The sequence below is a fragment of the Marmota monax genome, unplaced genomic scaffold (assembly GCF_021218885.2).
Source record: "Marmota monax isolate L192 unplaced genomic scaffold, Marmota_monax_Labrador192_F-V1.1 WCK01_AAM20220418_F8-fsc00108, whole genome shotgun sequence".
Classification (NCBI taxonomy): Eukaryota; Metazoa; Chordata; class Mammalia; order Rodentia; family Sciuridae; genus Marmota; species Marmota monax.
The window spans coordinates 1,678,928-1,704,116 of NW_026694593.1; the positions used below are offsets into that span (position 1 = coordinate 1,678,928).

At 46.9% G+C, this 25,189-nt stretch overlaps 1 protein-coding gene across 3 annotated transcripts; it reads left to right on the plus strand.

The window, feature by feature from the left end:
* Positions 1-16,013: 16,013 nt before the first annotated feature.
* Positions 16,014-25,154, plus strand: Pklr (pyruvate kinase L/R). 3 transcript variants are annotated; one of them, XM_046421570.2, is made up of 12 exons: positions 16,493-16,508; positions 17,033-17,119; positions 17,235-17,417; positions 20,742-20,833; positions 20,928-21,059; positions 21,208-21,394; positions 21,735-22,005; positions 22,134-22,284; positions 22,585-22,737; positions 22,883-23,049; positions 24,014-24,195; positions 24,749-25,154. In XM_046421570.2, the coding sequence occupies exons 3-12, from the start codon at positions 17,327-17,329 to the stop codon at positions 24,853-24,855; spliced, it is 1,533 nt and encodes a 510-aa protein (XP_046277526.1). In that variant the 5' UTR covers positions 16,493-16,508; positions 17,033-17,119; positions 17,235-17,326; the 3' UTR covers positions 24,856-25,154. The 3 variants fall into 3 exon arrangements, with proteins under 3 accessions (XP_046277524.1, XP_046277525.1, XP_046277526.1); XM_046421568.2 differs by lacking the exons at positions 16,493-16,508; positions 17,033-17,119 and adding an exon at positions 16,014-16,159; XM_046421569.2 differs by lacking the exon at positions 17,033-17,119 and having other exon boundaries at positions 16,415-16,508.
* The last annotated feature ends 35 nt before the right edge of the window (positions 25,155-25,189 follow it).

Genomic DNA, 25,189 nt, shown 5'->3' on the forward strand with positions numbered 1-25,189 from the left:
GTTTTCTGGATTAAAACTAAAATATATATAAAACTCTTAGAAGAAAACAGGAATAAATCTCCATTACTTTAAATTTCACAATGGATTCTTAGATGTGACACCAAAAACATACACAACAAAAGAAAAACGTTGTTCAATTGTATACTACATCAAAATATAAAACTTTTGTCAGGCATGTACCTATAATGCCAGGTACTCAGGAGACTGGAGGATCATAAGTTCAAGACCATGCTGGACTACTTAGTGAGACCTTGTCTCAAAATAAATGAATAAAATAAAATAAAAATAAAAAATAAAATCTTTGGTAGTACGGACATTTTGACAATGTTGATAATTACTATCCATAAATCTGGGCCACATAGTGAGACCTTGTCTCAAAATAACTGAATAAAATAAAATAAATAAAAAGGGTTGGGAATGTAGCTCAATGGAAGAGGGACCCTGGGTTCAATCCTCAGTACCAAAATAAATAAATAAATAAATATTAAAATCCTTTGTGCATCAAAGAACACTATCAAGAGAGTGAAAAGCAGGGCTTGGGTTATACCTCAGAGTACAGCCCTTGCCTAACCTAACGGGGTCAGTTCCTGGGTTTGATCCCCCGTACAGGAAAAAGAAAACACACACACACACACACACAATAGGATAAAACTTATTCTTAGCAAAATGGCTATATTAAAATAAAAACAAGCCAAGCACAGTAGCCCATGCCTATAATTCCAGTGGCTCCAGAGGATGAGGAAGGAGGATCACAAGTTCAAAGGCAGCCTCAGCAATTTACTGAGGCCCTGAGCAACTTAGGAGATCCTGTCTCAAAAAATAGAAACAGGCTAGGGATGTGGCTTAGTGTTTAAGCACTTCTGGGTTCAATCCCTGGAATCAATCAGTCAATTAACACACTGAACATACTAAGAAAAAAAAAAAGCATACTGTTGGTGATAATATGGAGAAACTGGAACTCTTACATACTGGTGGGAAAGTAAAATGGTGAAGCCACTGTGGAAAACAACTGGGCAATTCCTCAAAATGTTAAACACATAGGGAAAAACTGAAAGCATTTCCTCTTAAATCAGGAATAAGACAAAGATGTCCATTCTCACCACTCTTACTCCATATAGTACTTTAAATTTTAGCCAGAGAAATTAGTCAATGAAAAATAAATAAAAGGGATATAACTAGGAAAGAAAGAAGTCAAATTATCCCTATTTGCAGATAATATGTTCCTATATTTAGAACATCCTAAAATTTCTACCAGAAGACTTCTAAGATCTGACAAACAAATTCAGGAATCAAAATCAACATACAAAAATCAATAGATAGGGCTGGGGATGTGGCTCAAGCGGTAGCGCGCTCACCTGGCATGCGTGCGGTCCGGGTTCGATCCTCAGTACCACATACAAAGAAAGATGTTGTGTCCACCTAAAACTAAAAATTAAATAAAAAGAACAGAGATTTACTCTGGTTCAGAGGAATCTCTTTAAAAAAAAAAAATCAATAGATAGATTTTCTCCACCCAAACAATGAACCCATTGAGAACAAATCTGGAAAACAAGTCTATTTACAGTAGCTTAAAAAAAAAAAAAAAAAGTAAGTACCTAGGAATAAATCTAACCAAAGATGTGAAAGACCTCTACAAGGAAAATTACGGAACACTGAAAAAAACAGAAGATACTAGAATATGGAAAGCCCTCCCATGTTTACAGATAGGCAAGTCAACGTTGTTAAAATGGCCATGCTACCAAAAGCATTCTACAGATTCAATACAATCCCCACCAAATACCAATAATATTCTTCACAGGACTAGGGAAAAACTGACCTAAAATTTATGTAGAACAAAAGACCCAAAATAGTCAAAGCAATTCTGAGCAAAAAAAAAGCAATGCTGGAGGAATCACAATACCCAATTTCAAATTATACTACAGAGCTATACTAACTAAAACACCATGATTTATTTCAGGAAAGAAAAGAGAGAGCACTTCCAAACTCATTCTACGAGGCCAATATCACCCTGATTCCAAAACCAGGCAAAGATACATTAGAAAAAAAAAAAAAAGAAAACTTCAGACCAGTATGTCTAATGAACATAGATGTAAAAATTTTCAATAAAATTCTGGCAAATAGAATACAAAAACATATCACAAAGATCACGCACCACAATCAAGAGGGATTCATCGCAGGGATGCAAGGTTGGTTCAACATATGGAAATCAATAAATGTAATTTATCACATCAATAGAAAAAAAGAGACAGCTAAACTGGGTTGGGGATATAGTTCAGTTGGTAGAGTACTTGCCTCCATGCCTCAAGGTCCTCGGTTCAATCCCCAGCACCACCAAAAAAAAAAAAGAGAGAGAGAGAGAGAGAAACAGGTAAACCAATGAAATAGAATAGGAAACACATAGACAAGCCCAATCAGATACAGTCATCTAATCTTGGACAATGGTGCCAAAAACACAAAGTAGAGAAAAGACAGATCTTTTTTGGTGGGGGGGGGGGGGGCACCAGAGATTGAACCCAAGGTGTTTAACCACTGAACTACATCCTCAGCCCTTTTAATTTTTATTTTGAGTGAGGGTCTCACTAAGTCACCAAAGCTGGCCTTGAACTTGTTTTCTTCTTACCTCAGTACAGGGGATTGACCCAGGGGCACTTAACCACTGAGCACACCCCCAGCCCATTTTCTATTTTGATACAGGGTCTCCCTAAGTTTCTTAGGGCCTTGCTAGGTTGTTGAGGCTGGCTTTGAACTTGTGATCCTCCTGCCTCAGGCTCTTGAGCTTCTGGGATTATAGGTAAGCATCACCATGCCTGGCATTAAAGGACTTTTTAATAAATGGTGCTGAGAAAACTGGATATCCTTATGGATCCCTATCTCTCACCCTGGACAAAGGACAACTGCACATTAATAAAACTCTTAGGATCTAGGATAAGAAACTTTGCAACTGATACAAGAAAACATAGGGGAGACATTCCGACATAGAGTGGTAGGCAAGGACTTTTCTCAATAGAACTCCTATAGCTCAGAACACATTATCAATAAAGGGGGAGAAAGAATCAATAAGTGCGATGGCATCAACTTTGAAAACAGATGGGAGTGGTCAATGATTTGGGAGGCTGAGGCTTAGTGAAGCCCTAAGCAAATCAGTGAGAACTGTTTTAAAATAAAAAGTAAAAATGGTTAGGGATGTAACTCAGTGGTAAAGTGCTCCTGGGTTTAATCCCCACTACCTCCTCCCAAAAAAAAAAAAAAAAAAGTCTATTTATAGACTCAGTTGCGTCTATAAATAAAAATTGAAAACCGGGCTGGGATTGTGGCTCAGCAGTAGAGCACTCGCCTATCACCGGCAGGACCCGGGTTCAGTCCTCAGCACCACATAAAAATAAAGGCATTGTGGTGTGTCCATGTACACCTAAAAAATAAAAAAATAATAAAAATAAAAGAGTGAACAACATAGTGAAAAACCCATTTAAAAACAAATGGTGTGGGGCTGGGGTTGTGGCTCAGCAGTAAAGGGCTTGCCTTGCACATGCGAGGCCCTGGGTTCGATCCTCAGCACCACATAAAAATAAATAAATAAAGATATTGTGTCCAGCTAAAAAATAAATATTAAAAAAATTGGTGTGGTGTGGTGGCTCGCACTTATAATTCCATCAGCTAAGGAGGCTGAGACACGAGGATCTCAAGTTTAAGGCCAGCCTCAACAATTTAGTGAAGCCCTAAGCAACTTCACGTAACTCTGTTTCAAAATAAAAAATAAAAAGGGCTGGGATATGGCTCAGTGGTAAAAGTCCTCTAGGTTCAATCCCTGGTATCAAAAACAAACACAGGCGGAAGCTCAAAGAAAATTAGAGATTGTGCCACAGAGCTGGTGTGCTGAAAAATACCTAGAAATGAGCACAAATTCAAACTGAAAAACAAAGCAATTCTGACTCCGATTTCCTCATTTTATATCATGAGGTTTCCGGCTCTCCAATCACCCCTGCTGGCCTTCCCCACTCAGGCCCATACAGTTGACCAGTTACATCTGCATCATTTGTGTCACTGAGCAAGCTGAAGCCATTTGCGAAATCCCCAGAGCTGCAATTTTTAGCAGATAGAAACAGAAGGGACTCCAGGTAGAGTCCAGAGCTCAGGACAGGACAGTTCCAGGTAAGCAGCCTGGTTATTTAAATAGTCAAATACTGGGAATGGAGGGGCTGGGGCTGTTGCTCAGTGGTTGAGCGCTTGCCTTGCATGCGTGAGGCACTGGGGTTGATCCTCAGCACCACGTAAATAAATAAGTACACAGATAGATAGATAGATAGATAGATAGATAGATAGATAGATAGATAGATATTGTGTGTTGGAGTCTGTAAACAAGTCAAAATAACACCTGGCATTTTGCCAGGGGAATGTTAGAGTTCGTAAACAAGTCTGGATGGTGCCTGGCAAAATGCCAGAGGGAGTGGTTTGTGAAGTAATGCCATGGAGCCATTAAGTGTGGAGATTCCTTATTGGTTGACTGATGTATCTAGTTTATGTTAACTAGATAAGCTGTGTGGAATGTATAAATACCGCTCCTGTCCTGCAATAAACGGCTTCCACTCCTGCTGTATCAATCTACACAAGTTGTTCGTAACCCCCCGGTTATTTTGCTGCAGCCGGACTGTGGCAATTGTGTCTGTCTACAACTAAAAAAAATATTTAAAAAAATAAAATAAAACCTGAGAATTGAACCCAGGGCCTTCTTCCACTGAGCTGCATCCGTTGCCCTTCTGTTTTTCCGCAATGAGACAAAGCCTCACTTATTTGCTGAGGCTGTCCTTGAACTTGTGATCCTCCTGCCTCGGCCTCCTGAGTAGCTAGAACTACAGGCACATTTTATTGAGCTGCCTCAATTCAGTTCTGACATTTATCTAGCCTGAAGTTAGTGGAGACCCCACAGGAAACTCAGTCCCATGAGACCTCTCCCTTCCCACTTTAGATGCCAAAGGCAAGTTCAGGTTGTCACTTGTTCATCTAATAGACCAGTTTTATATGGAAAGTTCCCATGACCCCCTCTTCTGTTTCCATTATATTCTCTAACCACTCACAGAAGCCAGGGAAATATTTATGTTTATCAATTTTTTATATAATAAAGGATATATAAAGAATATGAATGGAGGGCTGGGGCTGTAGCTCAGTGATAGAGCATTTGCCTAGCAGGTGGAGGCCGTGGGTTCGATCCTCAGCACCACATAAAAATAAATAAATAAAATGAAGGTACTGTGTCCAACTACAACTAAAAATATTTAAAAAAAAAGAAAAAAAAAAAAAAACCCGAAGGAACAGCCAGATAAAGAGATGCTAGAACAAGGTCCAAAGGGTCCTAGGACCAGGCCTTGTGGCAAGCACCTCTAATCCCATCAACTCAGGAGCCTGAGGCTAGGAAGATTGCAAATTCGAGACCAGTCTGGATAACACAGTAAGAGTCTCTCTCGAAATAAAAACTAATAGAGAGAGAAGAGGGGAGGGGAGGGGAGGGGAGGGGGGATAGTAGATAATAGGAAAGGCAGCAGAATACAACAGACCCTAGTATGGCAATATGTAAATTAATGGATGTGTAACTGATGTGATTCTGCAATCTGTATACGGGGTAAAAATGGGAGTTCATAACCCACTTGAATCAAAGTGTGAAATATGATATGTCAAGAACTATGTAATGTTTTGAACAACCAACAATAAAAATTAAAAAAATAAATAAATAAAAATAAAAATAAAAATTAGACCCTCTCTCGAAATAAAAGTTAAAAAAAAAAAAAAAGATATAGCTCATTGTAGAGTGCCCTTGGGTTCGTTCCCCAGTAGGAGGGGAAAAAGAGTGCTGAACACAGGAACTCCTGTCCCTGAGAGTGGGAGTGGGCCGCGTGTTGATGTGTTCACCAACTCAGAAGCTCTCCAAACCACATAGTTTAGGGGTTTTTGTTTGTTTGTTTGTTTTCCTGTTTATTTTGTTTTTGGTACCAGGGTTTGAACCCAGGGACACTTAACCACTGAGCCACATCACCAGATTTTTTTTTTTTTTAGTTGTTGATTTTTTATTTATTTATATGTGGTGCTGAGGATCGAACCCAGGGCCTCACACGTGCTAGGCAAGTGCTTTGCCACTGAGCCACAACCCTAGCTCCCCTGTCCTTTTTTATAATTATTATTTTGTGACAGGGTCTCACTAAGTTGCTTAGGGCCTTGCTAAGTTGATGGGGCTGGTTTTGAACTTGCTGTCCTCCTGCCTCAGCCTCCAGAGCCCCTGGAATTCCAGGCATGCGCCACCATGCCCAGCTAGTTTAAGGATTTTTATGGAAGCTCCACCACCTAGGCATGAACAATTATTAAGTCAATCTCAAGCTCCTGCCCCTTCCCCGAAGGATAAGGGGTACAGCTGAAAGTTCCAAGGTTCTAATCATGGCTTGGTCTTTCCAGTGACAAGCCCCCATTTAGGAGCCCGCCAAGAGTTACCTCATTAGAACAAAAGATGCTCCTATCACCCAGGAAATTCCAAGAGGTTCAGTATCTCTGTGTGAGATACCAGGGCTAAACACAAAATTATATAACAAAAGGTGGCTCCTAGCTCACGATCACTTAGTAATTTACAAGAGATTTAGGAGCTCTGTGTCGGGAACCCAGAGCAGAGACCAATCTTTATCTTGCTTATTATTTCATAGGGTGGAAAGAAAAAGAGAGTCAGGCATGGTGATACATCCCAGGTACTCGGGAGGCTGACGCAGGATGATCTAAAGCTCTCGACCAGCCTTGGCAACTTAGCGAGACCCCGTCTCAAAATAAAATCTTAAAAATAGGGAAACTGAAGGTGTGCTTCATTTGTACAGCACGTGCCTAGCATGCGCAAGGCCTGAGGTTCAATCCCCAGTACTGAAGGAAAAAAAAAAATCAGAAATGTTAAAGTAAGGGAAAGGTCTTTATAAATATTTAAATCCATTTGAATCCAAAGAATTATCAATCTGCCCTCATTGTCAACTCCATGTTGAAGATACAAGGAGTGAAACCTGGGGTGGAGGGAGGGGGACTTGACGTGGGGGATGCATGTGTCACCCAGAACAAGAACCCTCTCACTTTTTCAGTGTCAGTCTGAGGCCTACAAGAAGGGACTTTCCCAACAGAACTCAGGGGATGACTTGAACCCTCTGGGACAGTCTGGGCCCAGCCTAGCTAGAACAAAAACTCCTCGACCTGCCATGCCCAGTTTAACTTGCCCTGGGAAGCACGTGGCAGGGCTGTAGGCCAGGGTCTCCTAAACTAAACACACAGGGTCCCTCGTGGAAAGAACACAGCTTTGCAATCAACCAGATCTGAGTTCAACTCCTTGTTAATAGGTTTTATCTGGGGTTAATTACCTAACTGCTTTTAGCATCATTTTTTCTAATCCCTAAAATGGAGCTAAAATGTCTTTCACAGGTTGATGGGGGCCTGCCACAGGAGGAGGAACACGGTTGTGAGCACTGCCCCAGCAACGACACACTATTGCCCACTTTCCACTGCATCCCAGCCCACTGCGGCAGTGTCTGCTTTCAGCAATTGTTTTTATTTTATTATTTATTATCTCTATCTTGTTTGTTTGTTTATTTATTTATTTATTTTGGGGTACCAGAGATTGAACTCAGGGGCACTCAACCACATCCAAAATGGGGCTGGGGATGTGGCTCATCCACAACCCTATTTTGGATTTTATTTAGAGACAGGGTCTCACTGATGTGCTTAGTGCCTCGCCGTTGCTGAGGCTGGCTTTGAACTCAAGATCCTCCTCTCTCAGCCTCCGGAGCCATTGGGATTACAGGCATGTGCCACCACGCCTGGCTTCTATTTTGTTTATTTTGCGGTGTTGTGGGTGGAACTCACGGCTGGCCTCACGCATGCTAGGCAAACACTCTACCACTGAGCGACAACGCCCCAATCCCTTTTGTATCTTGTGGTCTCTTATTAAAGAGGCCACACTGTCATCCTGAGAACTCCCTTACTGAATTAGGTGTCCTCTGGGTCTCCATGTGGCCCTGAACTCACCCTCCCTCTTGCCCCGTGAACCCTAATCACCAGATTTAGGCATTGCTTGAATTCTCTCAAATCCTCACCTGTCTTCCCCATCACTTGAAACTCCTGGGATTTTTGGTTTTATTATTATTTTTTTTTTGCGGGGGTAGCCATACTAGGGATTTAACCCAGGGAATCTCTACCACTGATCGACATCCCCAGCTCTTTTTATTTATTTTTTATTTTGAGACAGGGTCTAGATAAATTGACCAAGCTAGCCTCAAATTTGCAATCCTCCTGCCTCAGCCTCAGAAGCTGCTGGGATCAAAGGTGAGCATCACTGCACCCAGTCCCAGATCTTTTTTTTTTCTTTTTCTTCTTTTCTTCTCTTCTCAGCCTCCTGAGTTGCTGGGACGACAGGCATGGCCCACCTAGCCCCAGCCTGGAACTTCCTGAAAGCCAGCACACATCTCCTTTGTTGTCCCTCAGAGCACAGCAGGACCTCTGACCAAGCTATGATTTTGTATGGAATTTACTCTGACCTGTTTTTACAGTCTACCCAAGGTATAAAAATATTCTAATGAATCCCCATATCCATGTTACCCAACTCTCACAATTGTCAACATTTTTCCATCTGATTATCAATTCACCCCCCTGCTATTCCCACAGCCTCTATCATTCTACTCTTTCTTCTCTGGAATATTTAAAATCGAATCCCCAATATCCATATCAGTGCACCCATAAACACTTTTGGATATATCTCTAATAGTAAGGATTTTTTAAAATACAGAGGAGGGGGCTGGGGCTGTAGTTCAGTGGCACAGCGCTTGCCTAGCACGTGTGAGGCACTGTGTTTAACCCTCAGCACCACATAAAGTAAATAAACAAAATAAAGATATTGTGTCCATCTACAACTAAAAAAAAATTTTTTAAAGAGAGAGAGAGAATTCTTTAATATTTATTTTTTTTTAGTTTTCGGCGGACACATCTTTGTATGTGGTGCTGCAAACCGGGGCCGCACACATGCCAGGCGAGCGTGCTACCGCCTGAGCCACATCCCTAGCCCCTAAAAATATTTTAAAAATACAATAGACAAGGGGTTGGGGCTGTAGCTTGGAGGCAGAGCACTTGCCTTGCAAGTTTGATCCTCTGTACCACATAAAAAATAAATTAAGATATTATGTCCATCTACAACTAAAAAATATTTTTTTAAAAAATACAATGGACAAAATTAATAGTAATTACTTAATATTATCTAATACCCAATCCATGTCCAAATTTCCTTGATTGTCTCAAACATGTATTTTGTAATGAAATTATTCAAATTGAAAGACCCCAGCCCAATAACTTTAGGCCCAGTAATAAATCACCAGGGCTTGCTTCCGCACCTGCACAGACGTCAGATGTATTTTTCAGAAAATCAGTTAAGTGTAAACGATTAAGAAAGGACAGGATGGTTGGGAAAGGAGCCGGCACGGTTGGGCAAACGGGATCATACAATGAAAAACCATACAATGAATAACAAATGGTTTTTATGTGGTTTTTCCAGGAACCTATAGTGAAAAACAAGTTTACCCTTTAAGTGACCTATATGCTGGATTCAAAAGAGCCAATGAGATACCTGTTACTGTGCTAGGAGGGAAACTGACCACTGTACCCTATAAAAGATCTGTACCCCAAAGCCCGGTGTGCCAGTTCACCGAAGCTCCGGCTGAGGTTTCGCTGAGCACCCGCAGGCGCCTGTGTAGCAATAAATCACCTCTTGCGTTTGCAGCCAGTGCCTCGTGCGTCTTTCTTTGACAGGGAATCGGCGGGTCTTTCAAAATCAGAAGTTAAATAAGGGGCTGGGGTTGTGGCTCAGGGGTAGAGTGATCGCCTGGCACATGTGACGCACTGGGTTCCATCCTCGGCACCACATAAAAATAAAGAAGTAAAATAAAGGTGCTGTGTCTGCTTACAACTAAAAAATATTAAAAAAAAAAAAAGTTAAATAAGAGTTCACTGCCTTGGCTCATGCAGCTCCGGAAGCTGAGGCAGGGAAGATAGCCCAGTGGTAGAGGCACTGAACTCCATCCCCAGTACTGCCAGGAGAAGAGGCAGCAGCAGCAGTAGTTGTGGTCGTCGTCATCAAATAAGTCCATCTATTGCATTTGTTGGTATGCGTTTCAGGTCATTTTTAAGTAAACAGTACCCTCTTCCCGTGTTTTCATTTTGCTAGTTGATTGTTGACAGACTAGGTTCTTTATAGAACTGTCCACATTTCTGGATATGGCCAGATAGGGCCATAGGTGCTGAGGATCGAACCCAGGACCTCACACGAGCTAGATGAGCGCTCTACCAGTGAGCCACAACCCCCAGCCCCTGGTTGTCCCACTTTTAGTGATGCCAAGCCTACAGGTTTTAGTCACTTTGATATGAGCTCTACTCATTTATTTATTTGTTTGTTTGGTACTGGAGAGCAAACTCAGGGACACCCAACACTGAGCCACATCCCTAGCCCTATTTTGTATTTTGTTTAGAGACAGGGTCTCACTGAGTTGCTTAGCACCTTGCCATTGCTGAGGCTGGCTTTGAACTCAGGATCCTCCTGCCTCAGGTGTGTGCCACAGCGCCGCCTGGCGATATGTGCTCTAAATTTAACTAAACAAAATAAGGAGACAAGAAAGCCTACCTAATGGTGTTAAAGAGAAAGTGAAACCACTGTGTTGGGCAGCAATGTATCCTCCATTTTCTCTCCCTCTGCTTCTTCCCAGACCCCTCCCTCAGCATGTGCTCACCTCCCAGTCCTCAGTACTGGGGATTGAACTGAGTGAGGGGTGCTCCATCACCGGGCTACATCTCCAGTCCTTTTTACTTTTCATTTTGAGATCGGGTCTTTCTAAATTGCTGAGACTGGCCTCCAATGTATTATCCTCCTGTCCAGCCTAGTCTCCTTAGTCATAGGGATTACAGGTAGGTACCAAGGAGCCACGTTCTTACACACATATTACCACAATTAAAAAAGAGTAGCAGACCTATAATCCCAGAGACTCCATAGGCCGAGGCAAGAGGATCATAAGTTCAAGGCAGTCTCGGCAACGTAGCAATACCTAAATAATAAGTTGGGGATGTAATTCGGGCGGTGGAGGCCCCTGGGTTGCATCCCCCGTGGGACAGGAGGAGAGGGAGGGAGAGAGGGAGGACGAGGGAGAGGGGAGGGGAAGGCAGGGAAGAGGAAGGGTGAAGGCCGGGTCCCTGTCGCAGCGCCTCTCTGGCAGTCCTCTCACTTGTGCGGAGGGAGGGGTTCGGTGAATTGATTTTGCCCAAGAAAAATTCTGTGAGCACAACTGAGGCCTCTTCAGATGGACGGAGTCTAAGATTAATTGCTAAATGGGGGATGAGGGAAATACGGAGAGGTAGACTCCCCGCCACTGTTTGCATCAAAAGGGAAAGACTGCGCGTATTTGCATCTGCGTGACCTATTTGGGGGAAGATAACGGAAAATTCGGAAACCTGTTCAGGCGCGGGCGAGGCGGTGGAGCGGGGGGGGGGGGCTGCGGGGGGCTGCGGGGGATGGAAATGCAGAAGCCCTTCGTCCGTATCCCACCCGCTTACATTTTGTATACGCCGCGAATATCTGATCAAATAGCAAATTCTGTGCGTGCGGGGCCCCACCCGTCCTCTGCCGCAGGCGGAAGGTCACTCGTGGGCACGTGCAGAACGGCAGGCGCCCGGTGCTCTAGGAACGGCGCGCACCGGCTGCCAGCGACACTATGGCACTAAGCCCTCGCGAAGGTTCTTATCTCTGTTTGCAGATGACGAAACTGACGTTGGGCGTGTCTCTCGGCCCAGCCTGGCCTCCTGGCATTGCGCTGAGGCGGCTGCTGGCCGCGGGCTGGGCAGCCGCTGGACCCCGCGGCCCGGCCCGATGCTCTCGAGCGCCCCGCGCAGGCGGCAGCGGCCCTCTGCCCAGGAGGGGCGGCGGGTATTCTGCGCTTTGCAGAATAAGGCCGCCTCGGGCAGGGGACCCAGCCTGGCCTGTGTGCGCACCGAGAGCGCATTTGAGTGTGTTCCTGTGGCCAAGGGTGGTGTGTGTGTGGGGGGCGTGACGTTGATGAGTTATGGGGTGTGTGTGTACGCGCATGTGTGTGGACGTTGTGTGCACTTGGCTTTAGGTGGTGTCAGCTTTGTCCCACCTCTTCCCTCACCAACAAAGCTCAGTCTCTCCTGATGGTGATCCTCTGTGTCTGGACAGTCCTGTCACCTGCCTGACCCACTTTATTCCACGCGGAGCACTCTTCTCTCTGTCCCCACTCTGAGCAGAGACCTCACCTCGCGGCCTCACCTCTTCAGAGGCCCACATGGTGAGGGCTCAATCTATGTTTGTGCAATGAACGACTATGGGACACAACATGACTCAGGATGTGTTTACTGTGTTTGCGGGTGTGTGTTGGCCAGGTGGGGAGGGTTCTTGCCTGTCAAAGCTGATACCCTGTTCTGCTTGGCTCCTGGGGCCTGTTGTCCCTTTCCCAATTTTCTCACCCCTCAGCTCTCCTACTCAAAGATTCCCTGATCCCGTGACAAAGCACAAAGCATCACTGGCATGGTCCCGCACTGATCCAGAGTCAGCCAGACTGCTTTTCATTTTTGGCCTGATATCTGGTCAGAACTTCTGTCCCTTGGCTGGAGAAGACAAGGGTTGTTGGGGGCACATCCCTATACCTCCTTCTGGGATCTCCAAAATTCCTGTCCTCCCAAATGGTCCTAGACTCAATTCACAATTTCCAAGCCAACCTTAAAGTTCCATGTTCCTTCCCAGTTCTCTAAGAATAAGGCCTGCATCCCATTCTTTCTGACAACTACTGTCTATCTTTATTTACCCTGTATTTCATACACTAACACCATAGGTCCCACTCTCATTTCCCCTTGGAAAGTCCTCCCTATTCTTTCTCCCTCTCCCTCCCTCCACCCGCCCCCAATTCCAAAGTCTGAGATGTCTTCCTTTCTCCCTCCACTGAGACAGTCCCAAAGGAGGGAAGAAATAGAGTTTAGAGGTGATGATCAGGCTCTGGAACCACACACTTTGAGCCTGAATCCCAACTCCATCATTTTTAGCCTCTGACAAGTGTATCAGGCAAACTTCTGACAGGAAATGGAGGACTCTCTCAAACTGGATAATTTAAGGAGTTTTTCTTTCTTTCTTTTTAATTAACGTTTTCTAGTTGTAGGTGGACACAGTAACTTTATTTTTTTAATATTTATTTTTTAGGTGTAGATGGACACAACACAATGCCTTTATTTTTATGTGGTGCTGAGGATCGAACCCAGTGCCTCACATGGGCTAAACAAGCACTGTCCCACTGAGCCACAACCCCAGCCCCAAGAAGAATGCTTCTTAAAATAACTATATGCAAAGGAGTGGGTGGCAGGCAGGGTCATGGTGAACCACAAGGGATGGTGCATTATCCTGGCTCTTGTTACGGAGGACTCACTTCTGCCTTATGGGTCCTAGGGCTGGGATGAGAATTGTTCCTAGAATCTGCACAGAGAGGGCCCCCTGGCAGGAGTTGTGACTACAGCCACCTCACAGAAGGGACATGGAGAGATATATGCCCAACCTCTTTTTTCTTGTCTCTTCCCCAGTGGGTGCTGCTCTCTACTGGCCAAACCTGCAGAAGCCGTGGGGCAAGGCCTTCAGCCCCTGGCCAGGGAGCAGAGTGAAGGGTAGAGAAGGAATCTGGAGTGGCCACAGAAGATATGTGGCACACCCTGCTCAGTTGCCTCATCTGTACAACAGCCTAAGGAGACTCCCTTCCTTCTAGGCCACCATTATAATATAATCACATGGCCTATATAAAGCCCTGAATGCTGAGCCCACACAGGAGGTGATCAATGAACAGATTCAACAATCTGATCTGTAGGTTAAAAAAAAAAAAACGGGGGGCGGGGAGGTGGTTACCAGGGATTGAACCCAGGGGCACTTAACTGCTGAGCCATATCCCCAGCCCTTTTTATTGTGGAGCTGGGGATTGAACGCAGGGCCCTGTGCATGCAAGACTAGCACTCAACCAACTGAGCTAAATCTCCAGCCCATCCCTAGGCCTTTTTAAAAAATATTTTATTTTAGAGACAGGCTCTCACTAAGTTGCTGAGGCTGGCTTTGAACTCACAATTCTCCTGCCTCAGCCTCCCAAGTCACTGGAATTACAGATGTGTACCACCACACCCAGCTCTGCAAATATAATGATTAATTCACATCTCAAAATTAGCCCATCCAGTCAATCACTGTGGTGTGCACCTGAAATCCCAGTGACTTGAGAGGCTGAGGCAGGACGATCACAAGTTTGAAGCTTGTCTGGGCAACTTAGTGAGTACTTCCCTCAAAATAAAAAGGGCCACGGGTATAGCTCAGTGGTAGTGCACCCTTGGGTTCAATTCCCTGTACCAGGGGGAGAAAAAAAGCATGATCACTTCAAAGAGGTCCTCCTGACTACTTCATGGAAAATACATTCCCCTAGTCTCTCCTCACTGTCGTCCCAGCTCCATATGGATTTCCTAATAATGCTTACAAGGTTTGGAGCTGTGCATTTATTTCTTTGATACTTGGTTACATCTGTCTTCCCACTATATTGTAAATTCTATAGATGAGAAAGGCCCTTTCTGTTTTGCTCTCCACCATATCCATAGGGCCTGACACAGAGTAGGTGCTTAGTGAACATTGGGCAGTATCAAACATGCAAATGTTAGCTAATGTTGTGATAAGGATGATGTCATCAAAGCCCTTGCAGAGAACCCCACTCTTTTGTCAAAAGGCTGAACCCATAGCTAGGGTTGCCCAAAAGTGGAATCAGGAAAATTCCACAGGGACTTCCCAAACCATCCCAAGATGGGGTCATTTTGGATTCCAAAGAAAGAAGCATTACACGCAGGGGTGATCAGTACAGAGCATTTCTTAGGGGGACTTACATACAGGGCAGTGTGAGGGCTGAAGCGTATTTTTATGGGGAACCAAAAGAAGAGGAATATTCTAAACAAGGACAATGGCTGAGGTGGGATTCGGGTTATGGAGTTTATGTGAGGTTGGAAGGAATTTGGCTTCTATATATTTAGCAACATGGTTAATCAGCAACAAGTTTATTAGTGCCTGGGAATGTTCAAGGTCTCAGCTTGGGGTCAATCCTGCAGGAGATAACATGTGGCTGGCCAGGTCACAGCAAGCTTTCTGTATTTCTTGGTCAGGACAGAGAAACAAAGGGGAAAACTGAGGGTCCCACAACACTGTCAAAGGGCTTCCCTTCCTTCCTCTTTCCTCAGGCTCCAGTCCCTACTCTCAAACCCCTCTTCCTAGATCCATCTGGGGCTCACTACAGTAAGTACAAAGAAGGAGGAATTATATCACTTGGGAAAAAAAAAATCTCTATTCAGGTTCATGAACAGATGGTATGAATGAATTGAAAATTGACCAAGAACTTGGTGCAATGGTGCATTCCTGAAATCCCAGTTACTATTGAATCTAAGGCAGGAGGGTCACAAGTTTGAGGCCAGTCTCAGCAATTAGCAAAACCCTCAGCAACTTAGTGAGACCCTGGCTCAAAATAAAAAAATAAAAGGACTGGGGATCTAGCTCAGTGGTAATGTGTCCCTGGGTCCATTCCCCAGTGCCAAGAAAGAAAGAAAAAAGGAAGGAAGGGTGCACGCCTGTAATCCCAGCCACTCAGGAAGCTGAGGTGGGAGGATCACGAGTTCAAAGCCAGCCTCAGCAATAGCAAGTTGCTAAGCAACTCAGTGAGACCCTGTCTCTAAATAAAATACAACATAAGGCTGGGGACGTGGCCCAGTGGTTGAGTGCCCCTGAGTTCAATCCCCAGTACCAAAAGAAGGAAATACATTGAGTGAGATAGGGGAATGGCAGGGGCAGAGAGCTGGCAGGTCTAGGGGAGGGGTTCTGTGTGGGGATGGGGCTGCCTACTGGGTGTGCCCCTTTTCTATTTTCTGGCTCACTTAGATAAGAACAGCAATTTTGTCATTCTCTCCTCCCAGTCCACGGTTCTGGCAGCCCTGGGCCCACGCTTTGGAAGCATGTCAGTCCAGGAGAACATTCCACCCCAGCAGCTTAGGTCATGGATCTCGCAGTCCCAAAAAGACTTAGCAATGTCTGTCCTAATCGGGGCTCCAGGAGGTAAGGAGGGGAATGGAAATCATTGAACAGAGGGGAAAACAGGGTGGAAAGCTGGAACGGGAGTTGGAGGAATTTGGAGCCTATCCATGTTTATCAGAGTGTCCTCTGTATTAACTTACCGACTGGCTCAGGCCTCTTGTGCAGGCCCTGAAGGCAGGCCAGGAGGGGGCCTGCAACATGGGAAGCATGGGGCACTCCCGTGGCTCCTGGACTCTGGTCCCTGGAGTACAGGGCTTCCATTGGCAGGAAAGACTCTGGTGACACTTTAACCAGCTGGGCCTCAGGCCTCTGATAGTGCTACAACGTGGAGCAGAGCCACAGAGGCAGATCAGGTGCAGGAGCATGGAAGGTGCGTCTGCACATGGGGCTCCTCTGGGCTGGGCAGGATCGAGCTACAGGGCCCCCAACCTGGGCCTAGAGCAGCACTGAGTGGACTGAAGATACTCCGGAGGGTTTAGGGAAGTCGGCCGATTGCCAGGGGTTTGAAGGAAGTAAACAGGGGCCTCAGGAGAGGGAACTGGGTGATTCCAGGATTGGCTAACGAGGTGCCACTGTGAACCAGACAGAAGGGAGGTTGAGGCTGAGGCTGAGGCAAGTCAGTAGCTGAAGGGCAAGCTGTTTGGGAGATCAGTACAGCTGGGTGGTCAAGAACTTGAGCCTAGCTGGGCACGGTGGCCATGCCTGTAATCCCAGCCATTCAGGAGGCTGAGGCAAGAGGATGGCCAGTTTGAGGCCAGCCTGGGCAACTTAGTGAGAACCATCTCAAAAAAAGAACTTGAGTTTAAAGTTAGTCGCAGAGTTAGACAGATTTGAACCCTATCTCTGTTACTTACAAGTTATCTGATCTTGGGCAATTTATTTCTTCTTTCTCAGGCCTTGTTTCCTTATCAGTAAAACTGGGATAATTCTAGAGCTTTCATGTTACCTGTTTGTGGAACGGCTGGGAGTAAATAAGATAATGTAGGCATGAAGAGCTCCACACACAACTGGGGGCCCCAGGGGAGGGGGACAGGGTGTACTGAAGTGCCGGGAGGAAGGCAGGTGCCTGTGCCTACTGAGCCCCCTTCGACTGCAGGGCCAGCAGGATATCTGCGGCGCGCCAGCGTGGCCCAGCTGACCCAGGAGCTGGGCACGGCCTTCTTCCAGAAGCAGCAGCTGTCTGCCGCGATGGCAGACACCTTCCTGGAACATCTCTGCCTGCTGGATATTGACTCCGAGCCTGTGGCTGCTCGAAGCACCAGCATCATCGCCACCATCGGTAAGGCCACCTATTCCCTGGCAGCCTCGCACAATGGTGTGCATCGAGGTGCTTCTTCAACTTTCTCTTCCTTTGAGACTTCTACATGGGCTTTTTTTTTTTTCTTTTTTTTTAGTTATACATGGGCACAATATCTTTATTTTATTTTGTTTATTTTTGTGTGGTGCTAAGGATCGAACCCAGGGTCTCACATGTGCGAGGCTGGCGCTCTACTGCTGGAGCCATAACCCCAGCCCAAAACTTCTACATATTTGACATAGTCATTCATTCAACAAGTATTTGATGCTGGGTGCAATAGTGCAGGTTGGTAATCCCAGCAACTCCAGAGGCTGAGGCAGGAGGATCACAAGTTTGAGGCCAGCCTCAGCAACTCAGCAAGACCCCATCTCAAAAAGATAAGAAGCGGGCTGGGGATGTGGCTCAAGCGGTAGCGCACTCGCCTGGCATGCGTGCGGCCCGGGTTCGATCCTCAGCACCACATACAAACAAAGATGTTGTGTCTGCCGAAAACTAAAAATAAATATTAAAAAAATTCTCTCTCTAAAAAAAAAAAAAAAGATAAAAAGCGTTGGGGGTGTGGCTCAGTAGAAAAGTATCCTTGGGTTCAATCTTTATTCGGGGCTGGGGACCTAGCTCAGTTGGTACAGTGCTTGCCTTGGGTTCAATCCCCAGCCACACACACACACACAGAGTAAGTAAATGGGCCAGGGATGTAGCTCAATAGAAGGGCACTTGCCTAGTATGCATGAGGCCCTGGTTTCCATCCCCTGTACCACCAAGAAATAAAATGAAAACCTAAAATAAGTAAATAGGGCTGGGGTTGTGGCTCAGTGGTAGAGCACTTGCCTGGCAGGTGTGAGGCACTGGGTTCAGTTCTCAGCACCATATATAAATAAATAAAATAAAGGTCCATTGACAACTAAAGATATATATGTACGCATATATATTATTTTTTTTTAAAATAGGTAAATATGGGGCTGGGGATGTGACTCAAGCGGTAGCGCGCTCGCCTGGCATGCGTGCGGCCCGGGTTCCATCCTCAGCACCACATACAAATAAAGATGTAAGATGTTGTGTCCGCCGAAAACTAAAAAATAAATATTAAAAAAATAAAAATAAAAATAGGTAAATAATTTAGTGTGTTAGGAAATGATAAGTACTGTATAAAAAGGGAGTGTAGTAAGGGGCAACATGCGTGGGAGAGCGGGAGGCAGGTTACAGTCCTGATCAGGGAGGCCAGGGCAGCCTTTACTGGAAAAAAAAGGAGACAAACAAAAACTCGGAGGTGGGAGAATGAGCCTTCTGATAGCTGGGGAGAGAGTTCCAGGCCAAGGGAATAATCGGTGCCCAAGTCCTAAGAAAGCTGGAAAACAGGAAGGGGCCAGGGCACAGATATGAAGAGACGAAGGGAGGGATGGGACAGTGGCTGTTCAGAGGCCATTCTCAGAGTTTGAGTCGAATTTTCCTCCAAATAAAATGGAAGTCTTGCAGTGTCTTGAGCAATCCGGAGGTGACAAGTTCTTACTTATATTTAGCAGAACCCTCCAAACTGCCGGATTGAAAATAGATCCGGGGTGGGGTCGGGGCAAGGACAGGGCTGTTCCAGCAGTACTTCGGGCTCAGCCCAGGTGGTGGCAGTGGAGATGGCCAGAGCAGGCCGATTCTGAATGTATTTTAAAGGTACAGAAGACAAGATGTCCTAATGGATCAACTGGATTGATTGATGGGGTGGGGGAGGATTTACTAATTGATTAATTTTGTTGGTTTTCTGGTACTGAGAATTGAACCCAAGGACACTCAACCACTGAGCTACATCCCCAGCCCTTTTTATTTTATTTTTTTAAATATTTTTTTTAGTTGTAGATGGACACAATATCTTTATTTTTATATGGTGCTGGGGACTGAACCCAGGGCATATGCGAGGCAAGCGCTCTACCACTGAGCCACAACCCCAGCCCTTTAATTTATTTTTTTGAGACAGGGTCTTGCTAAGTTGCTGAAGCTGGCCTCAAACTTGTGACCCTCCTGTGGCAGGACCCCTGCCATAGCTGGCATCCCAGGCAGGCACACCCACACCCAGCTGACTGCAAGGTTTGGGCCTGAGGAACTGGAAGTCGGCAGTATCAAGTGGGCAGGAGAGACTGTGATGGGAAAGTTAGGGATGTGTTGAGTTTGAGGCGCATATTAAACATCCAAGGGGCCTGGTGCAGTGGCACATGCCTATAATCCCAGGTCGGGAGGCTGAGGCAAGAGAATTGCAAGTTCAACATCAGCTTCAAATTTAGTGAGGCTCTAGGCAATTTGGCAAGACCCTGTCTCAAAATAAAAGATAACTAAATTTTAAAAAGAAAAAGAGGGCTAGGGATATAGTTCAGTTAGTAGAGTGCTTGCCTTACATGCACATGGCCCCAGCACCAAAAAAAAAAAAAAAAAAAAAAAAGGTCTGGGAATGTAGCTCAGCAGTAAAGTGTACCTGGATTCAATTCAATTCCCAGTACAAAAAAAATAAAATATCCAAGCATGACGTAGAGTAGGCAGTCAGTCCAATATACAACTCTGGGTTTACAAGCAAGGTCTGAAATATAAATTTGGGAGGGCTGGAGTTGTGGCTCAGTGGTAGAGCACTTGCCTAGCATGTGTGAGGCCCTGGGTTCGATTCTCAGCACCACATATAAATAAATGAATAAAATAAAGGTCCATCAACATCTAAAAAATATTTTAAAATAAATAAATTTTGGGAATGTCTGCATATAGATGGGACTGAGATCGCCAAAGAATGACGGTAAAATGATAGAGACCGTGGCTGTGAATGTAGCTTAATGGTCAGTGCATGCTTAGCATGTGCAAGGACCAGCAATCAATCAATCAATCAATCAAATGATAGAGATGAAGCCAGACAAGTGGCACACACACACACCTGTACTCCCTGCTATGTGGAGGCTGAGGCAAGAGGATCATAAATTCAGCTCAAGCCCTTCGTGGGCAACTTAGCTAGAACTCAGCTCTCAGTCAATGAGGACCCTACCCCTCTCATGCCCTGTGATAACCCCCACACTGCAGAACTTAAGTCACTTGCCAACATGCTTACCTAGGGTCTAGCTGAGGTTACCTTCCTCTAAGAACCCTGCAGCACTGCCTCCCCAAAGGGGCGAATGTTGGCTGCAGAAAGAAAAAAGAGTTTGGAACCTGTGTGCAGGGGTTACATTAAGGAATAAAGGTCAGGTAACAGGACCCCAGTGGTGTGGGGTGCCTTTGAGGGTGGTGGTGAGCTGTCTGTCTGCCAGGGTGGGGGAAAAGCAGTCTGAGCAGGATCTTTGGTTCCAGGGCCCACATCTCGCTCAGTGGAGCGCCTCAAGGAGATGATCAAGGCCGGGATGAACATTGCAAGACTCAACTTCTCCCATGGCTCCCACGAGGTTGCAGCGAATGGAGGGGGTAGAGGGCGGGGCTGGAGGATGCCCCAAGCCCTAGTCACCTTCCCTGGAAATCTCGCTTCCTCTTCCTCCCCAGTACCACGCTGAGTCCATCGCCAACATCCGGGAGGCAGTGGAGAGCTTTGCAACTTCCCCGCTCAGCTACCGGCCAGTGGCCATCGCTCTGGACACCAAGGGACCGGAGATACGTACTGGAATCCTGCAGGGGGTGAGCCGCGGGGCTGGGGCCGGCGGTGTCTGGGGTGGAGAAGGGGACCCCAGAGCGCCCAGGGAATTGGGCGGGGCCAGAGGCGGAGCTGGGGGAGCGGTCAGGGACATGCGTGCAGGACTTAGGTCTGCTTTGGCTCTCCGCCTAGGGTCCGCAGTGCGAAGTGGAGATAGTGAAGGGCTCCCAAGTGCTGGTGACTGTGGACCCGGCGTTCCGGACGCGGGGGGACGCGAACACCGTGTGGGTGGACTACCCCAATATCCTCCGGGTTGTGCCGGTGGGGGGCCGCATCTTCATTGACGATGGACTCATCTCCCTAGTGGTCCAGAACATCGGTGCGGACTCACCTCCCGCCCTGACCACGCACAAACGCTGGGCACATTCTTTTCCCTTTGGTTCCCCCATTCGCCCTTAGACGGACATGTGTCATTCCCACTCTTCCCCTGGCCATGTGTCCTTCCCACTCTTCTCAGGAGTCCCCAGCATCCAGACTTCTGCTTTCACCTGGTTGGAACTGGTCTTGCGGGTTGGTTATATCTTGCACAGACATAACCGGCCTATTAGGTGCAGGAGCCAGAACAAGGGCGGGGAAATGAGTGGGACATGGTTCCTGATCTCTTGAGGGTCCAAGGCTGGTGTCCCTTCACAGTCCTCACCGAAGTTGGTTCTCTGCAGGCCCAGAGGGACTAGTAACCGAAGTGGAGAATGGTGGCGTTCTGGGCAGCAGAAAGGGCGTAAACTTGCCAGGTGCCGAGGTTGACCTGCCTGGGCTGTCTGAGCAAGACACCTTGGACCTGCGCTTCGGGGTGGAGCATGGTGTGGACATCGTCTTTGCCTCCTTTGTGCGGAAAGCTAGCGATGTGACTGCAGTTCGGGCTGCTCTGGGGCCGGAGGGACAGAGCATCAAAATCATCAGCAAAATCGAGAACCACGAAGGCGTGAAGAAGTGAGGCTAGGTCATTGTCCCCATCAGGCACTATGGGGACAAACCACTCCCCCCACTTCTCTTCTTTTGCTCGCTTCTCCATGGCATCTCCCGGTCCTGCTCCAGCCCTGATTCCCCCAACCACCCAGGTTTGATGAAATCCTGGAGGTGAGCGATGGTATCATGGTAGCACGGGGAGACCTGGGCATCGAAATCCCAGCTGAGAAGGTTTTCCTGGCTCAGAAGATGATGATTGGGCGGTGCAACTTGGCAGGCAAGCCCGTCGTCTGCGCCACTCAGGTCTGGAGTGATCCTTGGGGCTGGGACCCTTTGTGGTCTTGTGATCACTGAGGGTGAATATCCACATCTTGGGTCTTTGGACAATGCCATCCAGTGTTTGATCCTCAAATAGTGAAGTTAAGTAGAGATATTGTGACCCTCCTTTTCAGTTGAGGAAACTGAACTGCCAGGGTCACACAGCTTGTGACTGTGATCCTGATTTTCAGGGCACTCTGGGAGTTTAGGTGTCAGAGAAGTAGCTTGTCAAGGACTCCAGTGAGAGTGTGCTTCCTACAGCTCTGACATCCATGGTGTCCCCAGATGCTGGAGAGCATGATTACTAAGCCCCGGCCAACACGGGCCGAGACCAGCGATGTGGCCAATGCTGTACTGGATGGGGCAGACTGCATCATGCTGTCAGGGGAGACTGCCAAAGGCCACTTCCCCGTGGAGGCCGTAAAGATGCAGCACGCGGTAGGAACTCATAAGGAAAGGCCAATGGCCTGGGGACCCAAACCCTTTTTGGGCCCCATTGTCCCTTGCCATTGTCCTTGCACCGATGTTCTGGACCACTAGGGAGATGAGTCCATCGTCAATTGTGACCTTCTGGTACCTGCAGATTGCACGGGAGGCCGAGGCCGCGGTGTACCACCGGCAATTGTTTGAGGAGCTGCGCAGGGCAGCGCCACTGAGTCGTGACCCCACTGAGGTGACTGCCATCGGGGCTGTGGAGGCCTCTTTCAAGTGCTGTGCTGCTGCCATCATCGTTCTGACCACTACTGGCCGGTGAGGGGGACACTGGGAAGCCCAGACAGGGCGTTGGGTTAAGGGTAGGCTGGACTGGGCCATGGACCTGAGAGTTGTCTGGCCATCAGGGATGAAGACCAGTGCCGCAGGGCAAGAAGAGAGACGGCTGTGAGGACTAGAGGCCGGGGGTGCAGATCTTGGAGTGTACCAGGACTCAGGTCATCTAATTCTAGAGGACTGGCGGGATGGCATCCCTGAGCATGTTGGCTTCAGGGCATTTGGGTTCCTAGGTCTCCGAGGCAAGTCCATTTAGCCTGCGGAGCCTTACAATTCTGAAGTGTTGCAGATTGGCCAGTTGGTCTGAGTTCAAGTCTTTGTTCTGAATCTTAGCAATGAGACCATGGGAAACTCACCTGGACTCTATAGCCCTGCTCCGTACACTCAGGTCTATGTCAGCCACTGTTTCTCATGGAGTTTTGAGGGTTAGCAAGAGACATTAAGTAGTATATATAAATTAAGTACTATATAAATGCATACTCTCTGAATGGCTTTATGGTTTTTAAAGAGGTTTCTCCTTATCATATCTTCTGGTAGATTCTTATTCTGTGGCAGGAGGATCCAGACCTGCACCTGGCAGGACCTTGGCCAGGGAGTGCCCTTGTCAAAGGGCTTTGAGTCACTTTTTACAGAGGAGAAAAATCAAGGCCCAGAGAAGTGTGATGACTTCCTCAGGGTCACACAGTTTCCTGGTGACACCTAGAACCACAATTCAAACTTGTCTCCTGTTTCAACCCTCTCTTGCTCATATATATATATATATATATATATATATATATATATATATATATTTATTTATTTATTTATTTATTTTTAAGTTATAGTCGGACACAACACCTTTTATTTATTTTTATGGGGTGCTGAGGATAGAACCCAGCGTATCGCACGTGCTGGGCGAGCACTCTACCGCTGAGCCCCAGCCCCAGCCTCTCTTGCTCTTCTTCAGCTCGGCCCAGCTTCTGTCTCGGTACCGACCTCGAGCCCCAGTCATTGCTGTCACCCGCTCCGCCCAGGCTGCCCGCCAGGTCAACCTATGCCGAGGAGTCTTCCCCTTGCTCTACAGAGAACCTCCAGAGGCCATCTGGGCAGACGATGTGGATCGCCGGGTCCAATTTGGCATTCAGAGTGGTGAGCTCCCAGACGTCCCTCTCTCCCTCCCCTGCATTTGTACCAGGAGTCCCTCAACCTGGCTTCACACACCACTCAAAAAAGCCCTACCCCTCTCCTTCAATTCCAGATTGTCCTTGTAAGAGTCACTAAGACTGAGAAGTAGCTTGAATGCTGGGGGTGGGGGTTAAGCTGAGAGAGAGGGCAGAGCCATCCTTAAGTCATCCAGCTGCTGTCTGTGCCGGGTGGCTTGAGCCCAGTATGACATAGGAGCAAGAGGAGAGAGGAGAAAGCTCGACAGCTGGAATGAAAATCGAATTGACAATTGTCATATGATCCTACTTGACCTCTTTGGGCAGCCTTGCTACTTAGCAACCATGCACCACCTCCCCCCATTGACACTGCACAGCTTTAAAACGCCACAGTGGTTACATTCCCTGTGGTGCCAACAGTTTGCTTCAAGTGCCTCAATTCCTACAGGGTAGCCTTGAAGGGGGTTGGGGATGGTTGCTGATTCTTATTACCAGGCTGGTCTAGGCCTCTCAACGAATATCACCTTCTTTCCCTTCCCCAGGAAAGCTCCGTGGTTTTCTCCGAATTGGGGACCTGGTGATTGTGGTGACAGGCTGGCGACCTGGCTCTGGCTATACCAACATCATGCGAGTGCTGAGCATATCCTGAGACGCTCCTTCCCGCTCTGATCCAGTCCAACCCTTCCTCCCCACACTGCTCCCTCCAACCCACAACCCATCCATGGCCTCATTTCCCAGTCTCTCTACACCCATATCCCTATCCAAGATCACATCTGCCATCTAGCCCGATTGCGGGGTGCCCCCGCCTGCATTTCAGACAGGCCCTGAAAATCTGTGTCCAATTATGCACTGGCCACCCAGCAGCACCAATTGTATATTCCCCACATCCAATCTGCTTAGCCAGGCTCTAAGATGCCCTGAGCCTTTAAACCCAGCTTGGCTGCTTAATTCTATTCTTTCACGTTTCTCATCCCTGGGGTTGG